We start from the raw sequence: 27,455 nt of genomic DNA on the forward strand, positions 1-27,455 counted from the left end.
AAAACTGAACGAACGAACCTGACGTGTCTACCGCATGTCGTGGCAGGTTAAATGTATGAGGTGTAGATAGAAAGGTCGCCGAGTTACGCGCGTGCCTGCTTGTTGAGACTGGTTTCATCTTGAGTAGACTACCTACTTTCATTCTGAATACAGAAACTGGCAACATGCTAATAACAATTGGCACGTCTTGGCACATTGCTTTTCTGCGATTACATGCACGTGTAAGTAGACTTACCTACGAAGTAGTCACACCTACCTACAACTATCTCTCATAACAGAGATATGTACGATATATGTACGATAGATTGGAGATGTGTTCTTCGACCTTCTCCTCGTCAGGCCTTAAGCATTTGTATCATGCCTTATACGTTTATATATAAAGACTCTATATACTGTAGATGTCAAACGAGCGTATACATGTAGCGTACGAAGCAAGTAGAGAAGTGAACCAGACAGGGATGGAAGGACGCCTCTACAACTAGGCACCCGTTTAAATGGGTGGGATGAGGGATGCGGATCTTGGTGTTGCGTACCCCTCTTACATGGGATTGATGAGAAGTCGATACCCAGGTCAGTATGCAGCACCCGCCCTCTGCTCTCTCCTCTACTTACTACGTACTAGTATGGCTAATAGGTTGGCCACGAGTCTAGATCTCAACTCTCAGGCCTTAGTTCCAAATAGGTAGCGGGTTGACCAATAAGCAGCAGCATTCCCTCGAGCGATACTGTGCTAGGTAAGCTAGTTCGGCTGGAAAAGCTCCTTAAAGCTGCGAGGAATCGAGCCCCAATGGCCCAAATCAAATCGCTCGTCAAGTGATGACGGTTAGGTACGACTCTGGTACGACCTATGTAAGAAGAGTTGCCCAACAATCATTACCGCATGGGTCGCTTTCTCCAGACTCCCGGTCCTCGTAGACTAATGTATAAGTACGGTAGGCTGTAATTGGTGTAGGTATTTGGTTAAAAATGCAGCCCTGGGGGGATCGCTGTGTTAACTCTTGATTAGACTAAGGAGGCAAGCCACGTTGGGATCTCGATCCACGGGCTGATGTCCACATTTTATTTTGAATAAGTAAAGGGAGCGTGTCCTCCGTCTGTACGTAGTATGACAAGGCATTCCCAGGACTTTGGATAACACATACGAATAAGACACTCGAAAATTATTGCGCCGACTAGCTCCGCCTCCTTGTCGAGTCACTTTTTGCTGGCGAGTCCAGTTTTTTCAAAGGGCATTTTTCCCTTCGACAATATTCCTTGCCCAACCTCGACGCTAGTACCTTGTGAATTACAGGGCATCTGTACCGCGGTACAGATATTCACTATTTTTTCTACATTGTTGTGTATTTCAGACAGGAACCAAAGAGGAAAGAAAGAAAAAAAAGGCCGCAGGCGGAATCGCGAGAATTCAATAGACTGTTACCATATTACACCGAAGCGCTGTCCGAGTCCAACTCACAACACCGGGGATTGCCCGAAGATACCGCCATTGTCTGTCTATGTACCTACCTAGTATAGCCTCAGCTTGCCTCGCTCGCCTGGCTTTGTTGTACCTATCTTAGCACTCTCGCGGCCCTATCAAGCCAGCAAAAAGAAACGCGACGAATCTTAGCTCATTGGTGTTCGACATCTAGCAATCAAAATCCCCTGTCTTCCAAAATCGCAAAACCGAGGCTGCGCTATATTTCTTTCACTGCACTACCACTGCATCCACAAGCTCCCTCCTCTCTGTGCTCTGCATACCTAGGTATCTACGTACATACTACCTAGGCACACAGAGTACCTACCTGCTTACCTACTTGTTTACAGAAGAGGTGCGCTGTGTGTGTGTACAGGGTCGCATTCTGCAAGAACCTACCTACCTACTACTACATCATCCAATTGTCCTCGGCCGCCCGGTTCTGTCCCAGCCCAACATATCGATTCTGCAGCGCGGTACCGTCAGGCCCAATAACAGCGGTGGTTTTCAGCAAATTTCTCGGCATTCGCCCCCACTGAACATCGGTGCCGCCCCGCCCGTTGCTGCCCAGAAGCCCAGACAGAGTGCTTCCTGTTTCGGTAGCCTGCACCTTACCGCATCTGCACTACGCTGCGGAAAGGTTCAGTGACCTAATAGCCGACAGGGGTGCCCGGTCCCGCCTGTGACACACTAGGTACGTACTGTACGCTAGGTAGAACACTGGGCATCTGACAGTCGCTACCTACATACCTAGGTACCTCCTATAGGTACCTCCTGTAGGTACAGTAGACGGTTCATAAAGACGGGCCGCATCCTGCTCGTTTCAAACGTGGGTATTTTGTTTGCTTCCCACGAACCACCACGACCACCACCACGACAACAACTAACAGTAACGCACAGCAGCGGCGGTACTGGCAGTAAAGAAGCGCACCTCGAGTTTGGAGTTTGCCGCGACAGCTCCCTCCTGGCTGTGTCTTACCAACAACACAAGCGCCCTAAGGCAAACGAACTCTCTGACACCTCTTGATCTTTGATGTCATTCCTCATATTGGCCAATCCCTTCGCTATGTCTACTACGTCTCGTCCTGCCGCCACAAAATATTCAAGCGCCTCATCCACGTCTTCGACCGACTCCGACACCTCCTTCAGACTCAGCATGGATACTCGACCGGTTGCTTCGGTTGAGGTGCTACGTTGCCTCCGATGTCACCGCCATGTGGAAACAACCTCAACCGATGACCTCGCCTCCACCGGTATGATCCGCGTGGGTTTCAATCTTTACTACTGCACAAAATGTGCCACTGCGGTTGGCTACAAATGAGGCGCCCATAGCTTCTACTACATTGCTTGCTCATGAAGGTTCACTCCTGGTTGACGAGCACCACCGTAGGCTGTTCGATGAGAATCATATCAACCTTGCCCGATTACGACGCATAATGAATGCGTTATTCAGGGGTGGGCACAATATGCTATACTGTTCTCGGGGTTGGGGAATATCGCTATTGTCGCCCACGAGAAGTAATCCACTACTCGATACTCGTATACGGAGATAGCAGTGAACTTATTCCCCCTATACCATCGAGTAAGGATAAAGGTCTGGACCCAAGTCGATAGGAAGAACTGGCTGCATAATCCGATTTACAGCATATTCCCAGCAGCTTGGGTCTCGAACCATCTGCTTGGATTCAGCCACGGTCTCTCGGCATGGCCCTGATCGTCGGTTGTATGAATTGTTTCCCCAAGGCAACGATTACCAATTTCCAAATTCATCACTAGGGATCTACACCACGTTCCCGGCCGAATGTTACGCGGAGCTGCACTGTGGCTTGCTAGAACATTGACTAGCTGAGTCCTACCGTACATCAATTGGTAGCGATTACGAGAGAGCTAGTTCTACATCTACCTATTTAACACATGCTTGCGATATGAAGCTCAAACATAGCACGGCCCTGCCACAACAGCATTCGCTCGTCATCAGCCCGCTTCAAGACGTTAAGAGCTGCCCCTGCAGTACGCTCGCGCGCCTCCCCCCTTTCACCCATCCCACCTCCATCCTCTCTTGTCTCCTTCATAGCTACCAGCTGGCTGGAAATCAATATTATGGCTTGTAATGGCTTTCTTTTCTCCCTCCCCCCCAGCGGAACGCGCGGCCACGACTCAACCGCCGCGACAACTTTTCAAGGCTTCAGCTCAAATGAAGTGGAGCAAACTAGCGAGGGCATTACTATGTACATGTTCAGCATACAGTGCGTACCTTGCGCCAGCCTATCCCCACTATTCGCAGGATCTAGCGGCGTGTCCGTTACCCGTAGCTGCAATGACAGGACTTGGCTTAAACCTTGATGGTGCGACAATGGTCGGCTGTGTATTCACCTTGGTTCCAATTAAAATCTGTTTTCATAGGAGTTACGTTGGAATATACCCCCAATTTGTCGGTCTGCAGATGCGTTGATAGATCAGATACCACTATCCAATTCATTGAATTCCATTTCAACAATCGCGTCCCTTGTTTCTTGATGTGTTGTTACATGACATGTTGGCCCCCAGCTGGAACCGTGTGAAGAACTAGACACGACCTGCACGATGCTCGTAATAGTCGGCCTAATCAAGCCGTATGCCGCAACCCTTGTCATTATCCAACGTCATTTGGGTATATAATTATAGCTAACCCTCGACAAGCTCCACCAATCAAGCCTCTTCGGTACTGCGGCCTTAGATGCGACTGTCGTAATTGACCGTTTTCGGACACGTTAGAGGCCGTTGAAAGCCAGGCGGTGGGAAGAGGATCGGCCGGCATTCTTGTCTTTCTCTCTCTCGATACACGATTGAGCTATAAAAATCCTCGCTACAATTTCTTATACACACATATTTTCTGTAAGAAAACATATGTACACACAGAAACCGCAAGTTACTATTGCGCACGTTCTAGCTCATGCTTCCGGTGTGGGCAGGTGAGAAATGGAAACTCTCTCGGGGCTATCGGAGCGAAGGTGGGTTTGGGGCCGGTGTGAAGCGCCAAGGGAGATCGAGGTTAGCGAAAGAAGCAGACACGCACACAACCTTAGTACTACCTATACAGCATACCTAGCACATGCGCGCAGCGCACACGGGCCTCCCCATCCGACGGGAGTAGGTAGTATCACGACATATCGGCGATGTGAGGTGAATAAACTCCCGAAATAAGACAGTCGCTACGCTACGTACTGTATCTGTGTGAGTAGGTGTGTATGTATGTGGGTGAAGCAAAGACAATGATAGGTGTATGATTTGACCCTCGATTAGGGGCCCGATTAGAGTTTCAATCAGAGCACGCACACCTGGGAGGAGATAAGAGGTATCTTAGGTAGGTTGGTAATAGGTTGGAGAATTTACCCAGGGCTTTGGGGGCTTGCGAGGTGCATACTGCGCGCTGCAACCGCATCATCATAATACCTTGTTGACGGGCCAGTTGGGAATAGAGACACAACTCGCTCTTGTGTTGTGCCCAGTTCTGTCTGTCCAATCCCGGCCCGTCCCAGCCTGTCCCCTTTGCCCGTAAAGGGTAGATGTGTAGTGGTTGCTATAGAATAGATACCTTCGTAGTAATACGTTGTGGGCGGTGTCATGATGTTGTATTGATGCGTGGCAGTGGTGGTATGTATGCCTTTCTCTCCCTCTCTCTTTATTTGCTACATTAGCTATTACTATTGTTACCCAGTTCGGTATTAAGCCTCCCTCCCTCGACCACGTTAACCTTTTGTCTCCCTGGGTGGTGAAGTCGTGTTGCAGTATAGCGCCACGCATGAGCAGCGTAGCGTACAGCAGACTAGTATGTAATTGTTATTCGGCTACGCAGGATAATGCAGCCCAACCCTGAAATTGAACCCTGAAGTTGCAGTGTTCCTTGCTTGTGCTTCACTCTCTTTGCTTTAGGTCGTGTCTTGTCATGTCTTGTCTGGCCTCGGCAGGCGGCTTGTAACGTTTCGCTATCGAGGTTCCTTGATTTGAATCGCTACCTCTTCTTTGTTTGAATCTATATTTATTTCTGAAAAGGGGCTCAGACGTGGCCACAACAACACAAATTGAATATATGCATTGCATGTGATTTACACGAGTATTGCTTGTTTCAGAAATAGAGATTCATGTCTCGAGACAAGTACATTTCAGAAAGGCATTAGTAGATGGAAACTAAAAAGACATGCCCTGATAAAACTGGGAAGTTAGACCGAGAGCTGAAGAGTGACATGACGGTTTAAAGGGTAGGTAGGTAGGTCAATACTTAATTATTCCATGTCTATGGCGTACGGTATATACCTACTGTTAGCTCCTAGACCCACTATACATTAGTAAGGCAAGCTTAAGTAGTGAAGGCCATTTTAAGTACGAAGTACCTAGGTAAATATGTATGGGCGTAGCCAACTGTTCTCGGAATAGCTTCATTCGAGCATTGGGTGAATACGAGGAGACAATTTTCTTGTGTTGTTTTTTCCTATTGAATTATAGCTAGCGAGCAATCACAGCCTGAATTGGTATGCTCACTGTGTACCTAAACTGCAGCCCCCAATCCTTCGACGAAAGACCCTATCGGGCGATCAGGGTCCGAATGGGGATCCTGTGGGAGTGTACACCATGAGGAGGTAGGTGAAGTAAGTATTGGTCTGGGGTGTCTGCCGCCAGCACTGCACGACGACATCATCGTGCGTACCATTAGCCTTCCCGTCGCTATGTACTGCTGCATGCTTGTGCATCGCAGGCTTGTTTATCCTGCTGCACGTCGCATTTGTGATGAAGCGTACAGGCACAGAACAGTAGGTGGGCACGTATGATGCCTCGCTCGATCACGTCACCACCCCCGTTGCCCTCCTCTACGAAGTATACCCCTCACAGAATGTTATGCGAGGACAAACAGACAATTCAAGAGCTTACTATACAGTGAAACACAAAGCCACAACCGCCAACAGATATGACGCTAAATCTAGTACGGTATCCCCTGAGGTGGAAAAAAATCTATAGAATTAGAAAGCGCTAAATCAAAGTAAGAGAATTGTTGAAAACAGGGGGGTTCTGCAAGCACTGTTGGGGTATGATGCTAGTACCTAGTAACACAAGCATTGGAAAATGAGTGAATAGTAGGTATCTGGGTATTGGTTTATTTTCCCCAAGCACCGTATCATGGTTTAATCTATAACCGCGATCCCCGCAAATTGTGCAAGGTCGCTCATGTCTGGCTGCCGTGTCGTGGGGGGTTGACACGGTATCACAAGATAACGTCTATGGCGTAAGAGGTAAGCCTTAGGTGCTACCTGGGGTTTGGAGGAAACGATCGGGTAATTATCACGCGGGCAGGCAGGTAGGTAGATCTTGGGTCCGACCCAAAAGTGAGAGAATATGTACAAGAAGAAAGTGAGGTTATTCACAATCCCGCGCTCGGCATGTTCCATTCGCTGATTAGTTCTCGCTGGGACCGGAGACCACCCCGTGGTCGATCGCGACTATACCTTTCCAGGCAAATTGCCTATATTGACATCTGATAAAGAACGGCTTGCAACGGCGTATTATTATGCTCGCAATATTAGGCCCCGGCGAGTTGTTTCACAGCATGCCCTCCCAATGATATCATCACTTCCGTCGCCTTACTTCCTACCAAAAACATTTAGTGCCGACCTCCCTCCCACCGACTTTTCACGCGCTGCAGGTTTCGCATTACCAGATTACATGGGATGTGCTATGTCCGTTTTGTTTCTGGTCATGGCAAGCGCTGGTAAGACCGCAGCCATGTAAGCTACTGATAATTGTCGTGACCTGACCTGACCTGACCTCGCCCAGAAAAGGAAAGATCTGAGTAATCTATCTGCCGGCGATTTCTCAAGCCGGAATGTGGCTACAGTATGCGGAGTGTCGTAAGATGCTCAGGCACTTACCAGGTAGTCATCAGCCCGACACCACTCGCTTAAAATAAGATCTAGGCACTGATGCCCTCCTACTTATTGACACCCAGTCCACGTTGATACCTGTCACGATCTCGATGATCAGGCACGGCCATGGTAACACAGCATGGGTGGTGCGGTGTCAGACGAGAAAAGGCGCAGATCTGATGATAAACTGGTTCCCAGGTGTTGAGCGACAAATACAATTGATCCAGGAAGACTTACTTACAGCAACAACACGCTACCTAGGTAGGTTTTTCATACACCGGGTACCGACCGGGACAGACGGGAGCTTGATGGTGTCCACTCACCATTCACCTTCGGGGGAAGGGTCGCGCGACCAGGGAAAAGCCAGCGCCGGTAAGCACAAAGCACCAGCAAAATTTTACCCGAAAGGGATAAAATAATAGGCGATTCTCACTCAGCATATGGAGAAGACTGGAAGCGAGCGCGGTGTGCCCGAAACAGATGTATGAAATCACTCATTCTAAATGCGTATGCGTTCTACCACTGGCTAAAAGCGAGTGCACGCATGTCGATTGACCCTATACGAAGTTCATTTAGCCTACCAGAGTCACACAGAAGCTCAAGCCCCAAATTTTCCGAGCAAAGCGCCGCGAGACCCGACTATTCGGTTCTCTCGGGCTCGGCATGGGAAAGGATATCCGAGACGACGATATTGACTCGCCAATTTTCTGACCGGCTTACCTTGTAACTTAATGAGTCAGTCCATCATTCAGCACCGGCTACGGTATCCCTAGGCCCAATATTACAACGCAGTATAAGAGCCAAGACACTCTTACTTGATTGACCTCGCGGCCTATTACTCGATAAGGGCACAAGCATTGATGTACTGCTTCGACATTTGATAGTAAGATCGTAAGCAATAGACCACCAGCACCTGAAAAGATCTGCATTTGAAGCACCTATATCAGAAACTACTATGACAGAGAGCGCCCGACTGATTATTTGGAAACCCAGATACTAGGTAGAGACTGACAATACCCTTATCAGAGTCTCGGATCTTTTGGGTTCACATTATTCTATTGTAGGAGTTCGGGTAGGTAGGTATATTGGTTAGTCCGCAATTGCATGAGTAGATATGCTGGAATTATAAGCTAAGGGTGGCTGTCTCGGGGTTTGCACCGGAAAGCTCGGCATCATGCCAGGAGAGATTTGAGCAAAGAGAAATGGCCGCATCGCAATACTGCGCTACTAATAAACCGCCTGTGTTGTGGCATAACTAGGCAACCGGAAGGAGACCTTGTATCCGGTGTTCCTGGGCAAGTGGAAGAACGGGCGGTCTGTGTCGGGCGTCCGCAGCGCTGCTGGTAGCGAAGTTGAAGAGCTAGTATCAGGACATTGAGTCAATAAGATCATTATCGTCATTGTCATAATTAGCCAAATTCTATCGGTCACCTTTGCCGTCCAAAGGCCTGGCCGAGTGCCTCAGCTCCGTATGAGATACTGACCTTCCAACACCGCAGTTCCTGGCATAAGCAATGTTGCGGCACATCGTATTTGTTAGTAGTAATTTGACCAGGTCGCGTCTGGTTTTAAGTGAAAAGAACTCTCATGAGCCGCGCATTGTGTCAATAGTATCTAAGAGTCCTCCATCTTTATGTCGTCGCCGTTTGCCTTGCCCAAATTCTTCAACAAATAGCTGCGCTTGAAATACTCATTTGGATGTACAATAGTCTCGAGTTGTGCTGAAGTCATGATGCTTTCCTCCTTGGCCTTCTTAATCTCATTCTTATGAACATGCTCAAAAACCCTGTTTCCACAGATTAGCAAAAAAGACACCCTAGAGCAAGATTATGGATCGCACCGATTGCAGGCCATGTGAAACTTTTGGCTCTCCTTGTCCTCTTTGACACCGTTGAGAACAGATCTATCTGTGATACCTACACCCTGTAGGAGTGCTGTGAGGTTTTCAAGACTGAAATGGCGGTATGGGCAGCCGTGCGCTTCACCAGGACCAGGCGGATGCTCTGTTAGAATCTTCTGGCACGAGAAAGGAGAGTAACCACCACCGCGCCGATTCGAGTCACCACCAACGTCACCATATGAGTGTCGTACATTATATCTGTACTCTTTGTTGAAGGTGTCATCTGTAATTTTATGAAAAGCACTCCTCCAAAAAATCAAACACTCTTCCAAGTTCAGACCAATCCCTTTCAAGAATAACGTGTACTGCAAACGGCCAAAATGCTTCAGGTGTGCGTCTCGTCTCAAAGATCTGTGTAGATTTTGCATGCACAGAGGGAAATGTGCCGAAAGGCTGTCGATGTTCCGGGCCGAGATATCAGCACCAGCAACCGACGATGTCGAACTTGTGTAGGAAGCGTCTGGAGTGATGAAGTTCTTGGATAGATGGTCCAGTATAGGCGTAAGTCGGTCGTCTTCGTCGAGCCGCGGCAAAGCTCGAGCTGTTAACTAAATCCAAGTCAATCGAGATGTCCAAGGCTAAATCAAGGGGGTGTAGGAGTACTTCTAATGCACGATCCAGTCGCTTTGTAAACTCTGCTACCACCATGCTTGACTGTTCCTTTGAAGGCACATAAGCTTTGCCAGCTCTCATGAACACCCGCCGAGACTCAACCAGATCCGGCACTCTTTCCCAGTCCACTTTAATCCACGTCTCCTCCTCGGAGCCTTTTTTGAAACCTGTGATAGCGGCCAGCTCATCTCGATATTTGTTGCATTCGTCCTCTGTCACTTGTTCACAGTCCAGGTTGATATCCTTTATAAAGGCATCCTTCTCGCGGTAGCCTTCATCATTTAATCGAAGGCGGAACAGCATCGTCTCCACGCGGCTGAACCTCCGGCGCAAATCCTCGGTCGACGCAAAGGCTAGTCGTAAAATAAAGTGGCTGTAGTGATCTTTCTGGCGCTCCTCGAAGAGCTTTGAAGAGGACGAGGTGTTCGGCTGAAGGAGGAGATACTTTTCAAGCAAGGGCTTCATGTGTGAAGCCGTTTCGGCCAAGGACTTGTTGCGAAACGAGCATGCTTCGAGTTCGGCGAGCACTTGCAGGTCGGTCAGTAGCAGAACGGGGCGCCATCTCGGAAAGGAAGACCTACCTTTTAATCTATCAATGGCCCACTGTTCAAATTGCTCCAGAGTAATGTCTGCGGTTGGAGGCGTGGCATAAAAGTTAAGGCGATGATGATATTCCGTCGCCTGATAAGTCGGGTCGGCAAACTGTTTCTTGCGGTGGTCTGCAAGAGCCCGTCGCTTGATGTCGGGGCGATTGAAATCCTGTCGAAGCATCTCGGCAACGATGTTGAGATCAGAATTTTGATACTAACGTTTGAAACGGTAGATTTGGATTTGGTATGCACTACTTAGTATGAGCAGTAGTATGCACACCATGTATTTCATAAATTCAGGCTCGCGACGCGGTCTGCTGGAAAAAACACGCGTCGTAGACTACGGTACTACCTACTATACCTACACGCGTTAATTGATTGCCCCGCTGTACGCACATACCTAGGAGTAGGTACAGTACGGTAGCACAGTAAACCTACCTAGCTAGCCAGCTTGTGGCGCTGGCATATGTTCATAAAGCCCCTAAACCCCACAAGCCTATGGTAGTGTGCAGCGACTAACTACGACCAAGTACTTGCATGCCTACATACATACCGGTAGTTCTGATAGCAGTACCTAATGTACATACCGAGGTCGAGGTCATATATACCCATCACCTTTTATGCTGGTCTACTATGCCAAGCCTGATGTATATTTACGACCGAAACCTACGTACAGACTGCCTACCTATGTACCTAAGTAAGGTATCTAAATAAGTACCTAAGTGGGTATCCCGATGGGTAGTGGGAAGCATATGTCCAGTGCCCGCCTCTTTGCCATCAGGCAGTCAAATTATTCCTCTTCACCTTCGTTTTTCAGCTTCATCTCCCCATGCTAACTGGCCCACAGACGGCAAGAAGAGGCTTGGAGGGAGCATGAACAGAAGAAGAAAAGACACTGGTAGAGCCAAAAGCCTCGTGAGGTCGTCATTAATTGCGCACTATAGTTGCCTCTTGGGAATCTAGTGTACGCTACAGCTTGGATCTGTCACGCCTCCCCGCTTTTAGAGGCAATAAAATGTATGTCGTATGCCACTCGCTGGCAACGGAGCCCGATGGTCTGTTGAAGGCGATGTCGCTATTGAGAGATCTACGCCATCTGTCTCTCTGCCCGTTATCGATCACACGCTTCTAAGTAAGCAGCTGTTGTTGGCGTCTACCTGCCTACATGCGAGACATGTACAGTAGCCTATGTACGCATGGAGCCAGTGTCGAAATCTGTAGACCTACACCAGATGCAGTTAGATGTGCAAGGAAGGCGAGGAGAAACAGGGACGAGAGCCGGGGCAGAGGCTGATGCAAGGCCCATATCCCGCGAACTATGCAGCCTCACCAAAGCCAACATCGATCGCTGGTGGGCTCACTGGTGGCCCGTGGACCGTGGCGGAGATGGCCTTCATTCCTGGTCAGAGCCTGGTGTAGGCTATTCCATGGTTGTTCTTCAAGGGCTTCCAGAAAGTGTTACCCATCTGGCCACCTTCATTCAAGATCGAGTACCTATCTCGACAGCAAGGCGCCTTACTTTCTTCCGCCTATGACCGCATGTCAAAGCTTACCCGATAAGAATCCTGCGCTAGGGGGCACGTGTGCACACGGGTCTTATATTCGGATCACTGCCTCCCATCTGCTCCCACCTTCGCTACGATACGCTAGAATAAGCATACTGCCTGGGATGACCTAGGGATTTCCTGGTCGCCCCTCGGCAGCAGCCAATCGACACAATAGTCTTCTGCATGCTTTCAGCTGCCTCAAACCTCACCAACGTGGTTTTCAGCCCGCATGTTCACGCTAAAAGGGTCAGTGCAGCTGACTTCTTCCTCCATTGGGTCAACCCCTGCTCACCCACCAGAACCCACCCAATCAGCGGCAACTTGAACAGATCCTGGGGCGCTGTCTATCTCCGCTTTTTGTTGCTTTGTATCAAGTGTGCTTCAACTCATAACCTGAAGTAGATAGCATTCTGCTTCGTGGCTAGCTCACGAGATGGCAAATACACAGCCGCCCTGGTTTTTAAATTGTCTAAACCGGTCGCAAAATGCTCGTCCCATCCGCGGTGCCGCATCATTCAAGTCCTGTTAGCCGCTACTGTCATGCCAACCGAAGCTGGAGAATCGTCGTCTTCCAAAAGATATGCGGCTCCCGAGGACTGGGCCAATCTTCAGGATGTCATCGTGCGACTTTATGTGGAGGAGAACAAAACGCTAGAAGAGGTCAGGCAGCATATGGAAGAAAATCATGATTTCATCGCAACGTATGACAAGCTCCTAGCCCGCCCAGCAGTAGGGGGTTTTTGCTGACATCCTAACTCTCCAAAGCATATCCATGTACAAAAGACAGCTCGCGTCTTGGAACGCATTCAAGAATCTGCGTTTCGACGAGGTCTTACAAATCCTTCGCTTGAAGAGACAGCGGGAGGCAGAGCATAACAGAGGCTCCGATTTTTTTGTAAGAGACCGGAAAGTGGAGATTGACAGTCTTCAGATATATATATCCCGAAACCCGTCGCTCTACTCAAAGTTGGAATCCGGCGAAGAGCCCCACTCAGATGCAGTCCGGGATGTCAGCTGTCGCACGCCTGCTCCGTTGGAATCACCTTCAGACTCTCCAGAAAAGCAAAACAATCTTGTCCAAGAGAAGGCGCCAGAAGCCATGCTGGGGCCGAGAAGCGGACTTCACACCAGTTTAATACAGCTTCTTCGCACTTATATATCTGAGGGCTTTCATTCGGGTACATGGGTCCGATCTGCTAGTTATTGCTGGAGCTTCAAGGGCCATCGAGGCCCCGCGGAGTTGTTGAAGTCTGTATTAGACAGGTGTATGACGGCAGCGTTATCCGTGGGTCGGCAGGTTGAACCTGCTGCCATTCGGCACGCACTTGACTCTCCGTTTAGTCTGCTGATTCGAGTTTTCAAGAACCCTCCACCAGAGATGATACCCAGGATACTCTGTGTTGCGACACGTTTAGAACTTATTGGTCGAGGGGAAATACAGGGCATCCTATTACAGTTCTGCTCAGATCTTGCTAGAGCTTTATATGGACCAGACCATTCTCTCTCTAACTTTTGGCAAACCCTTATTGAAGTACCACATGCTGAACGAAGTAGGGCCATCGTTGCTGTACTTGCAGAATGCGTTTCTGAATTTGAAGAACACCTTGGTGCTGGCCATACGCTGTCGACAGAAATATACTTGCTGTACTTCGATGCAGTTGAGAGACAGAAAGACCCGAAGACGCAAGCTGAGAGTATCGAATTCCGGCTATCTAAACTCGATGAGCAAAATACCGACCGCTCTGTATTAGCAATGCTAAAATTCGAACATGCATTAGCGACATGCAAAGCGGATCTTGCTGATGGCAAACCAGACAAGGCAGACAATGTCTTGTCTCAGTTGGACGCTACGACTCTTTCTCCCCGGGATAACTCATTCCGGTGCGTTTGGCTTGGGTACATTCGATGGATGAGGGGGGAAACTACTGCAGCTGAAAAGGCATACAAGGACTCGGTCCAGGCGGCAAAGCTGACCGGGTCTCGGGATTGCGTCTGTGAGGCTCTTTTCCAGCTAGAAACGTTCTACCTACACATTCAAGAACCACTTCAAGCCGAGGGAGTACGGGCGGAGAGGCTTAATGCTCTTCGTAAACTGGGCGCTATCGCTTGGGTGGACCAGGGCACCACGTTGGGAAAGGACTCAGAAACTAGTTCGAAGGTGACTATTATCCGCATAGGTTCCGATGCGAGCAGCGAGACATGGGATGCATCTGCTTCGACTATTATGATAGAATATCACGATATATATAACCAAGTAGCTACTGGCGGTTAGGGCATAGAGTACTCATAATTAGAAATGCTGTCAATTTGAATATATTATCTCATCATCTCGCTATTTCTTGCAACCATACAAGGTCTGGAGTTTAAAGAACTCCGGTGGTACACTGCGCTATTTACCATGTTTCTTTCCAATATCAATATTCCCTATCCGCTGTCGATGATTTGTATTTTTTTTTTCCTAACTCTTTTTTCGGTCCTGCCTACCAATCCATTTGTGCCAAAGCCACTTCAGGTCGGGAAATATCACACTCAAAAGCCAACTCATTATTTTGGAGCCTTGTGCCTCCTGTGGCTCTTCAATTTTTTCTTGGATATTCCACCGCTATGCGCAGGTTTAATCAATCCAGCGCTTCGAGCAGGTTCAGTTTTCTTCGCCTCAGAAGGTCCAGCCGTCTCCTCATCAATTTCAGATTCTTCCTCCTCTTCTTCTTCCTCCTCCTCCTCCTTCTCCTCCTCCTCTTCATTTCTCATTCCCAAGAAGTCCTTCAGTTGTGAATCAAGTGCTAGTACTCTCATGGTCGCTTCATCAGTCCATTCTGCAGGTAACGTAAAGCGTTTAATTTCTTGCTTCTCTTCCGTATTGCTTGATTCCCCTTCCATGGCCTGAACATTAATAGGAGGAAGAGATAGGTCCCCTTCCATGGCCTGAACATTAATAGGAGGAAGAGATAGGTCAGTATGTGCCTTCTCTAGGCATTCTTCAAGAAACGCGACAACCTTCTCTCGCTTGGCATTCGGATTCTGACGTCGACCACCTGGGGGCATGGCGGTGGTGTGACAGTTAGGAGATGGTTCACTTTGTGTAGGCTGTCTATACATAGCATCGTTGTAGTGGTGTGGAAGTGGTTCACTTCGTGTAGACCGTCCATGTATAGCAATGTTGTAGTAGTATGGAGATGGTTCAATTTGGGGTACCGTCTCTCCGGTGGTAGTATCGTCTGCAGTCTCCTTGCCCTTTCCCTTGTCGGGTTTCGTTTGTGCTGCCCCAGATAGGAGTTGCGCTATGAAACCTAAGGCTGTATGTCACAAGTGTCAGCATTGATTCACTACCGTCGGCATACAATTGTATCAGGGAAAAACAAAGGGGGAAACGGGAGTAGAAAGGGCTACATTGCTAGATACTGTCCAAACAAGAACGAAGATTGGACTGATATATGAAACATGTACGCCGGGAATCAACTCACACACCTCGCGCGTGTAGCGCCTTAATGCATGTATACATTGACTGAGAGATGATCCGTCGGGAAGTAGTACGTGATCACGGGGAACTGACCCCTCATCATCAAATATGGTACACAAGTTAAAATCTTTTTCAAAGGAGTCGCCCAACCCAATCTTCGCAACAACCTTCGGATCGCCGTCGCGTGTCGTGGGTTCTTCAAGGCCGTACATAACGACCCGCTCACCCGGCCCGTCTGGATGAATGGTGATCTCGAAACAAAGCCCTAACGCGTGGAATACATGCTGGCAAGCTGAGTCGGAAAGAATGCGCAACGTGTAGTGCGAAACCTTCAACCAATTTCCAGGGTCATCCATGGCTGCAGTGAGACGTGAACCCCTAGGCTTTTTGTTCGAAAAGTGAAGATGGTGACAGTAGGGATATGGAGATAAGGTAGACCGGACTGAGACTGAAATTTCCAAGTGCCGATTTATCGAATGCCTTCGACTGTTATTGATATCAAGTATAGGGCAAGACAGAATGTGATGATGGATGTATGATATAGGTGTAGCAGCATGTTTGCTGGGTAAGAAATATGAGAAAACACCCCATGACTAGGACTGTCACATCAATCCAAAGGCAACAGCCTCTAGGTAAGTGGTTAGAAAGTACTACCTACCGATAGAGGAACCACGTATATTCAATCCTTCGACAGCTGCTCTCCGGTATCGTGAACTCGTAGCTGCTAGAACACCCAACCCATACATCTCTTTCCATTGAGAAAGGACACATGCGTCATGGCAATTACATAGGCAGGAGCGCCCAACCACGTCCAGTAGGGTAGTGGCCACGCGTATGTCCTTGGTTTGTAAGTGATCCGCAGTGATAATGCCAACCACGATTGGGATACAGCAGTGAAGAGGATAACAGCACTGTCCATTGCTTGATGGGTAGCGCTGAGGTACAGCTTAGCAGTAGGTATATGTCTGCGCAATCTATGTATCTATTCTATTTAAAATAGGAGAATTGTGATCATGTATGAGTAGTCCCAAGTTATATACTGTGAGTTCCACGCATGGGGATGCTACAACAAGAAACTGTAGAGCTGTGCCCTCACAAAGGTGCATTTGTATGTTTTCGAGAATAGATGTCTCGCTCTGAATCAAGATGGGGGCCGCCACTCCACACCAAGTCTAGGGTATAATGCTCGCCTTCTAGGCAAGGACAATTGAGAATTGGTTTGCGCCCCGGGGTTACGAAGAGACGAAGCCATCATAGTTCTCGGCGTAATCCTGAGGCAATATCCAATACCAGCTGAACTTGTGCTCCGCGCTAGCAGCTCTATACCACAATCAAGACAGCTTTGGATTATATTGATGAGTTAAAGTATGCAATTGTGGTGGCCACGCAAATCTTTCCGGGGGCCTTTTCAGCTGCGCTGGATCGTTGGCGTGGCGTCCATCACACAGCGCCGGCCTCGAGGTAGAACGCAGGAGCCCACTAGGACCCTTGAATATGGTTTTGTACCGTGTCAGCTCCCTTTCGCATTAGTTGGCGACGCCGACGTGATACTTCCTTTTCAAGGCTGAAATTCAAGGAAAGCTAGCACCAATCGTTTCATTGCGGAAAGCGCCACAGCTTCAGCCTCTCTACTACGCTATACCCTAGCCCAAGGAAGTCGCAGAGTGTGACCCAAGTCTGCGCCTGGGTATGCGAATCGTATGAAAAAACATCCAATTCGAGGAGTTGGGAAGCGCCCGCGCCAGCGCCCTCCTTGCTGGCAAAGAAAGTTCGGATTGAATCTACATCATCGGACCGCACATCCTTCCCCGCTGGTCGTTCCTGTGAGAATAATGCCAGCCAGGATTGGGAGTCGGCGGCGAAAGTTGGCAAAATAAACCTCGCTTCCGGGTTATCGCGCGATATGTTTTTGTACGCTGTCCCTTGCGATAGGATAGTGTAGGCGCCGGGATCTGTACTGAGATCTACACCGTTGGCGCCCGTGGTGGATCCGGAGTAGCTATACCCGAGAGTATCGAGCGCCGAAGACATGGCAATCAGGGCAGGGTCACTGGGCATGAGAATATAGACTGCGGGTGATGTAGCCTGTACGACTATCAGACTCGCCAGCGACGTCGGGAGGCTGGAGAATGCCCTCATTATCGACTCTCGTATCGAGGGACGTTCGGATATGGTTTGGTAGATATCGTAGTGCGGACAAATGACCAAGGTAGAATCGGTCACCAGAGAGTCGTCAGAGGAAACGGGGAAAGATTGTCGTCTAGGTCTGCGAGAACGAGCTGAAATGAAAATACCTAGGTCGAGAGTCTCGACCCTTTTTATTATGTACCGTACTTGCCTTACCCATCGTCCTACCATTCACTAGGTTACATACTAGGTAAGTAGGTAGATATCAGATCGAACACTAGCATGGTTGATCTTTGACGATCAGGGGCCGGACCCCCTTACTTACTACGTACACACATCAACGTACCGGTACTGTACATGGAGTACCGTATACCTACACAGTTAGTTGAGATTAGCAGGGGCATCTCACCCTGGTCTGCTAATAGTGCTTGGAGTCTGAACCGCCTCAATCTATTAGGAGCTGAATGGCGCCATCAAACGGTAAGCAGTCTCTGCTATGCTTGTCTGGTAGGATGAGGCCTCAATATGCAACTCAGAGCGCGAAGGTAGGCAGGTACTGTATCCAGAGGATCAATGTCACAGGCAGAAATACAAATAAGCCAAAGCGATTTTCGCATTAATAGGTGGACCGAGCGGTCAAGAAGATTGTGTAAAACAAGCGCGGGACACCCTGTCTCGGCCCTGTTCTAGGCCCCAACTTTAGAAAATGGGGTTCTACCCCTTTCTTGGCGTCCCTAGCAGCATCTCCAATGCAGACCCGGCAAATGCTCCAGCTGCGCCTCATTCGCCGTTTGGGAAAGTGTACTCCCCTGGCGTTCTTAAATGTGAGATAATATATAATATGGTAATACCTTAACTACCTACACATTTGAGACAATGCCACCAGCTCCATGATCTTCAATACTTTAGGGAAGATAGAAAAGAAAAGATAGAAAAGGCTCATTTTGAAACAGGCGGATGCGGCTCGGTTCCATACATGCACAATCAGTACTAATCCGCGGTGCTACTAGGTACTCCGTAACTAACTACATATGTAGTACTTGCCTACTGTTGGAAGCGTACATGTATGCACATGTGTGAGCGTATATGGATAGGTATTTCTAGATGAAATCCTGGACTAGAAATTGCAGCCAGGACGTACATAGTAGACATGCAATGTGTAGACAAGAATACCGTAGGTAGCGCACATAGTCCCCTATCCATGAACACCACATTAGGATTCTAAACCATGCGATAGATACTGAGAGCTATCATGATGCAGCACCGCCTTGTTATACGTCAGCCAATAATGCGCACTAACATGCAGATGGTTATTGTTCGGTTTCGTGACCGACTGTCGCAGTCGACATGGCGTAGATGATCCATCGGATTCATGGACCTGGATCTTAGGTATGTATGTCAGGATATGATTGAAGCAGGTTGCGATTCTTAATGCGAAAACGGCCGCATCTGGAACTCCTCATCTTTCTCTGGCTGTCGTTCCAAGGGCACGCTTACGAATCTAGGCTCAATGTACCACGCAGGGTCGCCTTGATATTTCTGGCCATTGACCTGCCCTTCATCAGTTTTGACGTGCGTAACACTGAATCCATTGCCGAGCCATCGCAGCATGTTCGCTCCCGGTCCATCAAGGCTCTCCCACTCATAGTCTTCCCAGCGAGGAGCGCGGAGTGCCTCAATCGCATGCAGCGTGCTGCCTGGCCAGAGCCCGATGATCCTGTCTCCATTGCCGCCCTCGCTCTTATACCAGCTGTTGCAGTTATCCGTGTAAACGGTGTTTTTGAAGTATTCGTGACAGTAGTCGCGCCAATCGCGCACTCGCTCAGGCCGAACCGTCATAGTCGCGTAATCCTCTTTCTGTAGCTTGCGGATGCATTTCACGATATAGTCACCTTCAGCTTCGAGAATGGAGGTGAGTGACCCGGATCCGATCGCTGAGTTAGGGCCGAGCATCATGAAATAGTTGGGGAAGGAGTCCACGGCTAGTGATAAGTAGGCTTCTGGGAATGGAGTGAAGCGCTCCTCAAGCGTGAGGCCACCCTGTCCCGTGATTGCAAACGGTGGCCCCTTTGAGGTCTGGAACCCCGTTGCGCAGACGATGGCGTCGACGGAGATCGTACGCCCAGACTCGAGTTTTACACCTTTTGAGGTTATGGCAGCAATTTTGTCAGTGATGAAGTCTACGCTGCTCTCACTGAGTGCTTCTAGATACCCCGGACCCGGGGTCGCCCGTCGACAGCCGATGCCAAAAGATGGAATCAGGAATTCTGCAATCTCTGGCTTCAGCGAAAGTCTTTTCTGCATTGCCTCGCGGAACAATACTATGCCTCCGCGTTGCATATCAGAGTCTCGAATTGAGATCTCGTGGACCGTGTTTCCGTCGACCTCAATCTCTTTCCGGAACTTAAACAGTTTATCGGGATTCTGTGCAAACTCTTGACGCTGTTCGAGTGAAACTGTAGCATGTTAAATCTGCATTCGTAGAGTAGGCAATAACAGCTTACAATCTAATTCCTTCGGGTTCAATCCTAGCTTTTCCATGACAACTTCAAGACTCGTCAGTAGGTGAACGTAGACAGCAGCCTCGTAGTCTGAAACCTAGCTCACCATCACCAAAGGGATTTGTGATCCAAGTTTTGCTTCTGACAAAGCATGAAAGTTGAGTTCCCTCAACCTTCTGAAGGCTAGGCACAATTTGTATGGCGCTAGATCCATTGCCTATAACCCCAATTCGCTTATTCTTAAAATCGTAGCTATTTCAATCGTCAGTTGATTCTTCGAAGTTGATCAGTACAGCAGCGACGCCGGGGAAGGATTGACTCGTACTCTTGATTCCAGGCTGCTGAATGCATAATTTTCCCTGTAAAGTCTCGTAACCCGGGGATGTTGGGCCAAGATGGATTGCTAAGGCTACCTCGAGCCACAACTAACACATCGGCATCGTCCTGGAAGACCTCTCCTGAGTCTACTTTTCGTACGCTCAGAACCCTAGTGGAGTTTCAGCTTCGTACCATTCTTCCCATATATGTTCCTTCTAAACCTCTCCTTTACAACCTACCATTTCTTTGCTTTGTTGTCCCATGTGCAAGATACCACCTCATGCAAGAGCTTTATGAACCTCATTGCACCGAAAGTTTTTGCCGTGTCCTGGAGGTAGTCGCATATCTCGCTCCCGGGCGCATAAAATGAAGACCAATTCGGATTGGGATTAAACGTATACTGGTACGAGTGAGCCGGGATGTCACAAGCAACGCCTGCGAACGTAAGTAAAACGCATATTACACACGAATCGGAGAAAACGAGTCTAGTGTTAACAAGCTCACATACCTGGGTATTTATTGACCCACCACGTACCACCAGCTTGTTCGTTTTTCTCATAAATCTGTAACTCGACATTTCGGAGCCGTTGTGGTATTCGAATTCCAAGATAGATCCCGGAATAACCCGCGCCAATCACACGAACTTTCAAACGACGATGGCCGTCTAATGGTTCACCTTTAAGCTCAAAAGGGCTCACATATTTGGCACCATCTATATCGGGATTCTGTGTTTTGGCAGTTGACATCTCGTAGTTCTTTGACCTGGGAAAAGATAATATGTATGGATGACTCAGCACGTTATATGCTCAGGCATGGAAATAAGGTCGGCGTCCAGGCAAGCAAGACACGTGGTTGTTTGATAGTAACCCTAGGCTCAACGTTTACCTCACTAGGTCCCAGGACTACGGAATGTACGATTTGTTTTAAAGGCCATTTTCATTCCGAGAAATTGGCCCGTCTAGTTAGTAATTACTCATATGCCCAGAAGCCAGATGACACCACGCTTACTGATGTGGGACGGTGAGGCTTTCCACCCTTCCCCGCACATTTGCAATCCCGGCACTTGATATTTGCTGGGAGGAAAAGCTTTAGCATGATGCTGCAACAACAAGCGGGGAGATGACCTGGATCGTTTGTCGCCACATATCCAGTTTGAGCCAATTCCTTTGGTAGTTCTAATGCTTTGCTATACCGAAGGGTCCGTCCATGCCAGGACGAATCGTCAAAGAGGCTTTGGAAATTCCGCTGCGGAGTCGAGGATAGTTGAAGAATGCATTTCATTCTCCGATGGAGAAAAAAAATCGGCAGGGTTGAAGCTAACCCGGATAAGCCATCCTGGATTGGAGGCTAAAGAGATAAGGAGTCGTCTTGAACCTGAGGTGATAATTAAAGTATTCTAGAACCACCACAAACGTGGGTCTAGAGTTTTAACATCCTTAAATCGGTTTGAATAATAACCATGATATACAGAAGCCAAGATAAGGTGCTTATGATTAATTACCACCAACCTTGTCAGAAATGTCACTGTTGTCATGATAAGAGTGGAAGGCAAGACGATGGTGTCTAAGTCTCAAAGGTAACATAGGTAGGCCTACACATAGGTCATATTATAGAGCCTCTGTACTACAGGAGGTTCCCCTACCCGTTTTGAACCACGTGCGGTCTTCGCCCGTTTCCAGGCACGGTAGCGATTGGTAATAAGGTAGCGAAAAGTACAATCCATCCGATTTATAGCCATGCGCTTTCGTAGTATTTTCCCGCCTACTACGACAACACGGGAGTGTAACGTTGTATTAGCTGTGGTATAGCTAAGCATCCGTCACATTGTTGGTTAGAAGTTGGGTGAAGCGAAGGACTCGGCAATACGGTCGAGATGGCTGGCACCTGAACCGGCCTTGCATGGAATCCGACGGTGCTGGCTCTTGCGGTTGTTCGACGGGGTCTCCGAGCTAAGAGGCGGAGAATATGGGGATATGTGTGATGTTTGGCTTCACTGATAGCCGGGACAGAGGGCGTGGGAACCGATACCCCCGACGGCACGGCAGGACACCAAGCTGGCCACGGTGCTCGGTACCTCCCGGTACCCGCCTCTTCACGTGCGACGGCGGGGAAAGAGGAGCAGAGATGGGGTAAGATGGGTTTCTGGGCTTCCATCCAATCGAGCTCGAGCAATCGAGACCGTGATGTCTGAAGCTGGATTCAGTGGCCCGACGCGTCGAGGCGGCGGAGCAAGAGACGGCGCAGGGGACGGGAAGTGAATGATGACATCAGCCTGTCTGCCAAGGAATTGAGCTACAGCCTCAGTTATACCGCTCATTATCTCTAATATAGACGACTGTGGCGGCCGCTCGTTTTCGATTGGATTGCAGCGAGATCATCAGAGTAAAAGCCTCTGCATCTGCGCTGATGACGAGGGCTGAGTGGGGGTTCCGCGATAGGGACATCATCTATCTGGTTACCTAGACTACCTACCCAAGTACTTTTGCAGATATGATTCGGGTCGCTGATGGTCTATGTGCCTATCTACAATACTTAGAGGTAGGGAGGGATATATGATATTCTCAGAGCACTGATTAAGTATGCGTGAGTGAGACTCTTCAACTTGCCTACCTTCAAGGGACGACAAGTGACTGCCTAAGGTACCCCAACCGCTACATCACCTAATAGGTATACTTCTTTGTTTCTATTGCTGGCCATATACCACATGCACATAATCTACCAGTGCTTGAAGCAATTGCCCTTTGGCATCTCCACTGAAAACGGCTGACTCTGTCGCCCCGAACCCCGGAACCGATATTACCCATCAGATATCCGATTTGTAGTACAGCAGTGCTTCGGTAGAATCTTTCAGTGATAAATACTCTGGGATAGGCCTAGGTACTTATAAATACTAAAGCAAGTAGCACCGTAGCCATGTCTCATGGAACACCTAACAGTATCTACATATTACTTAGGCAAGTGAAAGGCAGGTACCTACCTGGGTTGGAGGCATGAAATGACTGGCCATGTTCCTGTCATGTTCAATCCTGGTGTAAACGAGTTAACGTTACAGTTCTTATGAGATACACAATACATATGTACCTCGATATACCCTGAAGGGAGCCATTCGTTTGGTAGCCAACCATCAGTTTTGCTTTGGGTCGTCTGGTGGAGCCCAGATACACAGTATCAGCTTTCATCGAAGATACCTAGCGAGCCTACTTATAGTATGTACCTAGGTAGTTGGTAGGTACTTTGAGGCTTGCATGGGATTAAGTACATGAGGCACTTACCTACATCTACATGTACCTACGGTACCTTAGTACTAACCTTACCTGGTTTATTAACTGTGTAACCTACATGTCCGCCTCTACAGTTACCTACCGGTTATCCTGATGGTATGTACCTGCCTGTAAGGTAGCTACCTAGCTACTACCTACTTAGCAGTAACCTACTAGAAACCGGGCTACTGCCGCCTAAGAACGAACCACCTACCGTACCGCAACACCACCTTCACCCACTCACCAACATATCCATCGCCAGCTGGTCTGTGAGAATCCCAGACCCTCTGTTATTCACTATCTAGCTAACGGACTGCTTGTCCTCCCCGGCCATTGTTGAAGCTGCTCCCCTTTCTTGCTGTTCATGAACTATTAGGCAGGTGGTTTGGCCAGGGATTCAACCGTCCTCTTGTTCAAAGACATTGGTTCCAGACGATAGATACCTTGGGAAACCTCTCCATCCCTTGCCCTGGCTTGGTCGCGGCCGGCGCAGCAACGCCCTTCTTCCTACATCTCCTAGTACTTACCTAGTCCTTGCTTCCTAGGTGATCTGTTCCTCCCGCGAACATTCGTCAGCAGTCGAGACTACCGAGTCACCATTGTTGTCGACCCCCATCAAGTGCCAACCGTCCCCTCCTCGTCCCACTTACTCAGCAGCCAGTACTTAGCTGATCCCGCGTCCGTCCCTCGGGTCGGGCCTGCTGTTCTTCCAATATGACAGCAGATCCACCTCGCAACCTTCCAGATGATGTTCCGGATGATGTTTTCGTAGATCGCAGCGACAGCCCGGGACCCCATCTCGCTCGAACCTCTCACCAGCATATTTCGCTTCCCTTGGTTGACTTACACGAGTTGAACCGTCAAAGCGTAGAATCCAACCGCGCATTGTATAGTACCGGTGCGTCTTCACCAGCCACCCGCGGCGATGACATCGTGATAAAATCCTCGCCCGCTCATGGTCAGATCCATTTCGAAGCGCATACAACATCTCCTTCTCCTCCTATATCAGTAAACACCTCCGGAGAGACCTCCGACCCGGCGAACAAATACTCCCCATTGCCATCCGGGCACAAAACCAGCTCTCTACTCGTTTCGACTAATATGCCACCTGCCTCACCTCGTCGGTCCGACAGCCTCAAAGAGCGTAACAGCCGCCTATCCTCAGCGCAACAAAATCCTGCCTTGCAGAGGAAAACGTCAAACTCGAACCTACAGCCCGTTTCGCGGACTCCGAGTTGGAAACAGCACTTTAGTAAGGGTATAAGCTCTACTACGAGCTCTGCTTGCCCGAGCCCTGTGATATCTGCTTTGGGCGACGTTACACCCCTCCCTTCCCCTCTACTGTCTAGTGATTCGCCTGGCCCCTGGAGACGACTCGTTTCCCCTATACCTTCGAGGGAATTGACTGTGCCAACTATCATGCCTGATTCCGTCTTCGTCACGAAGAGTGGCGAGTCTGTGGCTACTGCTCTCGAGAACCAAAACAAGAGAAAAGTCTACGCAGGCCTTCAAGTTGGACATGCAGCAGAGCACAGCAGCGGCAAGCACGAACATACTCGGAATCGGAGCATCAGCGAATATATACCGGATCCCAAGGGTATTCCGAAACGACAGAATACTGTTTCTACTGGCAAGGTGGACGAGAGAATTCGCGAGGATCCTGCAGGGCTACGGAGAGAGCCGCGGCTTTCTGAAGCTAGAGGGCTCGCTTTACCTGCGACCCCGCCAACACCTCCCCCAAGTGAATCTTCATTAAGTAATGATACTTCGGGTTCAAAGAGACCGGCATACGAGTATTTCGAAGCGCGCGGTAGAAAAGATCAAAAGTTAAGACGATGGCGAGGAATTGAAGACCTTGGCGAAGGTACATTCAGTAGGGTAGTCCTGGCGACGAACAAGCTCGAGAAAGATATCAACAGAGAGAACAGGGCCCCTATAACGGTCTCCCAATTGGATCGGAAAAAATTAGTTGCCATAAAAATCTGCGAACACGGACCGAAAGGCGGTGCCTCTGAAGACAGAATCGAGATGAGCTTAAAACGAGAGCTTGACATAATGCGGTCGATCGACCATCCATCCTTGGTGCATTTAAAGGCTTGGAGTATCGAACCGACAAGAGCATTGCTGGTCTTGAATTATTCTCCCGGGGGCGACCTTTTCGATGTTGCCTCCAACTACCGGGATTCCCTCAAAGCCCCGATTCTGCGGCGAATATTTTCGGAGGTTGTGGGGGCGGTCGGGTATCTCCACGAACGTAGAATTGTTCACCGTGATATCAAGCTCGAGAGTATGTGATTCTTGCTTCCAAGTCACATGAGAGGCCAGCGGCGCTTCTCTCCAAAGCATTGTTTTACATGCTAACATCGGACAGATGTTCTCGTAAATATCACACCAGCAGAGCTGATTAGCCCCACCCAGGATTGGACCACGTATCCGTATCCAGTAATAACCTTGACAGACCTGGGACTTTCCCGGCGCGTAGCTGACGACGAGAAACTGGAAACTCGTTGTGGATCCGATGACTATGCTGCACCAGAAGTTATTCTGGGCCAGCCCTATGACGGCCGGGCCACCGATGCTTGGTCTTTGGGTGTGCTCTTATATGCTCTCATCGAGTCAAGACTGCCATTTGACCCGCCACCCGGCGCCAATGATTACCAGAGAATGCGAAGCAGGACCAGTCATCGCATCGCTCGTGTGGAATGGAGTTGGGTCAAGTATGTGGGTGAAGATGGTGATCATGACGCCAATATAGCCTTGTTCGAAAAAGATGGGCTAAAAGGAGCTATGGAGATTACCGAAGGCTTATTGAGACGCGCTCGGAGCCGCTGGCCCATGGCACAGGTGATTGAGCATGACTGGGTTCGCGAGGCGATAAAGGTAGATGGTGGACTTAGGTTTCCAGAAGAGGAAGAAGGACAAGAAGTCTTATGACACCGGCGAAAGTGACATGGTAGGAGATGGATATGGCTGGGGCTAAGGCTGGCAGGATGTTAAGCATGAAGAGGTCTGCTGAGGTTGCCACACAGCACTGCAGCTTTACTACGTTTCGAACCTATTGAAGTATGATACGATGTTGTTTCGGAGCATTGTTCGGGCTTTCACATCTTGCTGAGCTTTATGGGACATGACTTAAGACGAAGAAGTGTCTGGCGGAGTCTTTGACATTCAGACTGCCCTTTACTTGAAGTCTACATCCTACACACTTACATAATTAGAATGTGGAATTCTTATCACAACAACTTTGTAAATACTTTTTCAGCTGTGAGGGCGCGCAGGTGGAGAACGTTATTCGTCTTATGGTCGATGGGCTAATGTTATGGGCATTGTGGAAAAGGCGCGTGAATTGGAAACCATAACGGCTTATCAATGTTAGACCAATATCTTGACTACATAGGCACACTAATAGGCTTTTTACACGTATCCACGATTCTCAGACAAACCAGCATTGCCGGAAGAGGCCTCCAGTTGAAAATGGGAAGCTCCCCTTTCATCAACACCACATCTCTTTGCCTGATCCTGAAAAACAATGTAAAGCGGTATCTTGCTAGCACAGATGAAGACCTTCGACACCTACTTGTGTTGGAGGTAGATACTTGATATACCACTTATATTATTGTACTGTACAGCCCACTTCAGAGTGAGTCAGTCCTAAATCCTCGTAACACCTTACTCTATCCAGGAATCTATGTGCTTAGTCGCTTTGGATAGTCTTCTTTAAGGGGGTTAGCATTTTTTAAAGGCTCGTCGACGAATTACACTAGCGGCCTACCGAGTACTAAGTATGTAA

The 27,455-nt window shown here is 48.8% G+C and overlaps 7 protein-coding genes across 7 annotated transcripts; 3 read left to right on the top strand and 4 right to left on the bottom strand.

Annotated features, from left to right (window-relative positions):
• Positions 1-7,067: 7,067 nt before the first annotated feature.
• On the top strand, positions 7,068-8,346 carry F5B22DRAFT_350969 (uncharacterized protein). The gene is made up of 5 exons (XM_047970968.1): positions 7,068-7,196; positions 7,262-7,359; positions 7,434-7,722; positions 7,797-8,241; positions 8,344-8,346. The coding sequence occupies exons 2-4, from the start codon at positions 7,324-7,326 to the stop codon at positions 8,075-8,077; spliced, it is 606 nt and encodes a 201-aa protein (XP_047834960.1). The 5' UTR covers positions 7,068-7,196; positions 7,262-7,323; the 3' UTR covers positions 8,078-8,241; positions 8,344-8,346.
• A 514-nt stretch (positions 8,347-8,860) lies between these two features.
• F5B22DRAFT_350957 (DNA primase, large subunit) lies at positions 8,861-10,780 on the bottom strand. The gene is made up of 4 exons (XM_047970967.1): positions 10,444-10,780; positions 9,854-10,389; positions 9,191-9,798; positions 8,861-9,136 (listed from the first exon to the last, which is right to left on the bottom strand). Exons 1-4 carry the CDS (start codon positions 10,631-10,633, stop codon positions 8,965-8,967), a joined length of 1,506 nt encoding a protein of 501 aa, XP_047834961.1. The 5' UTR covers positions 10,634-10,780; the 3' UTR covers positions 8,861-8,964.
• Positions 10,781-12,361: 1,581 nt separating this feature from the next.
• F5B22DRAFT_351078 (uncharacterized protein) lies at positions 12,362-14,334 on the top strand. The gene is made up of 2 exons (XM_047970970.1): positions 12,362-12,700; positions 12,765-14,334. Exons 1-2 carry the CDS (start codon positions 12,540-12,542, stop codon positions 14,269-14,271), a joined length of 1,668 nt encoding a protein of 555 aa, XP_047834962.1. The 5' UTR covers positions 12,362-12,539; the 3' UTR covers positions 14,272-14,334.
• Position 14,335: 1 nt separating this feature from the next.
• Positions 14,336-15,999, bottom strand: F5B22DRAFT_351024 (uncharacterized protein). Its single transcript, XM_047970969.1, has 2 exons — positions 15,464-15,999; positions 14,336-15,295 (listed from the first exon to the last, which is right to left on the bottom strand). Exons 1-2 carry the CDS (start codon positions 15,813-15,815, stop codon positions 14,544-14,546), a joined length of 1,104 nt encoding a protein of 367 aa, XP_047834963.1. The 5' UTR covers positions 15,816-15,999; the 3' UTR covers positions 14,336-14,543.
• Positions 16,000-17,055: 1,056 nt separating this feature from the next.
• F5B22DRAFT_642610 (uncharacterized protein) lies at positions 17,056-17,598 on the bottom strand (the record flags this gene model as incomplete). The annotated part of the gene is made up of 1 exon (XM_047978147.1): positions 17,056-17,598. The coding sequence occupies one exon, from the start codon at positions 17,596-17,598 to the stop codon at positions 17,056-17,058; it is 543 nt and encodes a 180-aa protein (XP_047834964.1).
• Positions 17,599-19,014: 1,416 nt separating this feature from the next.
• F5B22DRAFT_642611 (flavin-binding monooxygenase) lies at positions 19,015-21,151 on the bottom strand (the record flags this gene model as incomplete). Its single annotated transcript, XM_047978148.1, has 6 exons — positions 19,015-20,042; positions 20,091-20,132; positions 20,194-20,339; positions 20,413-20,574; positions 20,645-20,840; positions 20,914-21,151. The coding sequence occupies 6 exons, from the start codon at positions 21,149-21,151 to the stop codon at positions 19,015-19,017; spliced, it is 1,812 nt and encodes a 603-aa protein (XP_047834965.1).
• A 2,603-nt stretch (positions 21,152-23,754) lies between these two features.
• F5B22DRAFT_590695 (kinase-like protein) lies at positions 23,755-27,334 on the top strand. Its single transcript, XM_047973817.1, has 3 exons — positions 23,755-23,782; positions 23,843-25,952; positions 26,037-27,334. The coding sequence occupies exons 2-3, from the start codon at positions 24,380-24,382 to the stop codon at positions 26,597-26,599; spliced, it is 2,136 nt and encodes a 711-aa protein (XP_047834966.1). The 5' UTR covers positions 23,755-23,782; positions 23,843-24,379; the 3' UTR covers positions 26,600-27,334.
• Positions 27,335-27,455: the final 121 nt, after the last annotated feature.

This window comes from Xylaria bambusicola (assembly GCF_022495145.1).
Source record: "Xylaria bambusicola strain CBS 139988 unplaced genomic scaffold F5B22scaffold_4, whole genome shotgun sequence".
Taxonomy (NCBI): Eukaryota; Fungi; Ascomycota; class Sordariomycetes; order Xylariales; family Xylariaceae; genus Xylaria; species Xylaria bambusicola.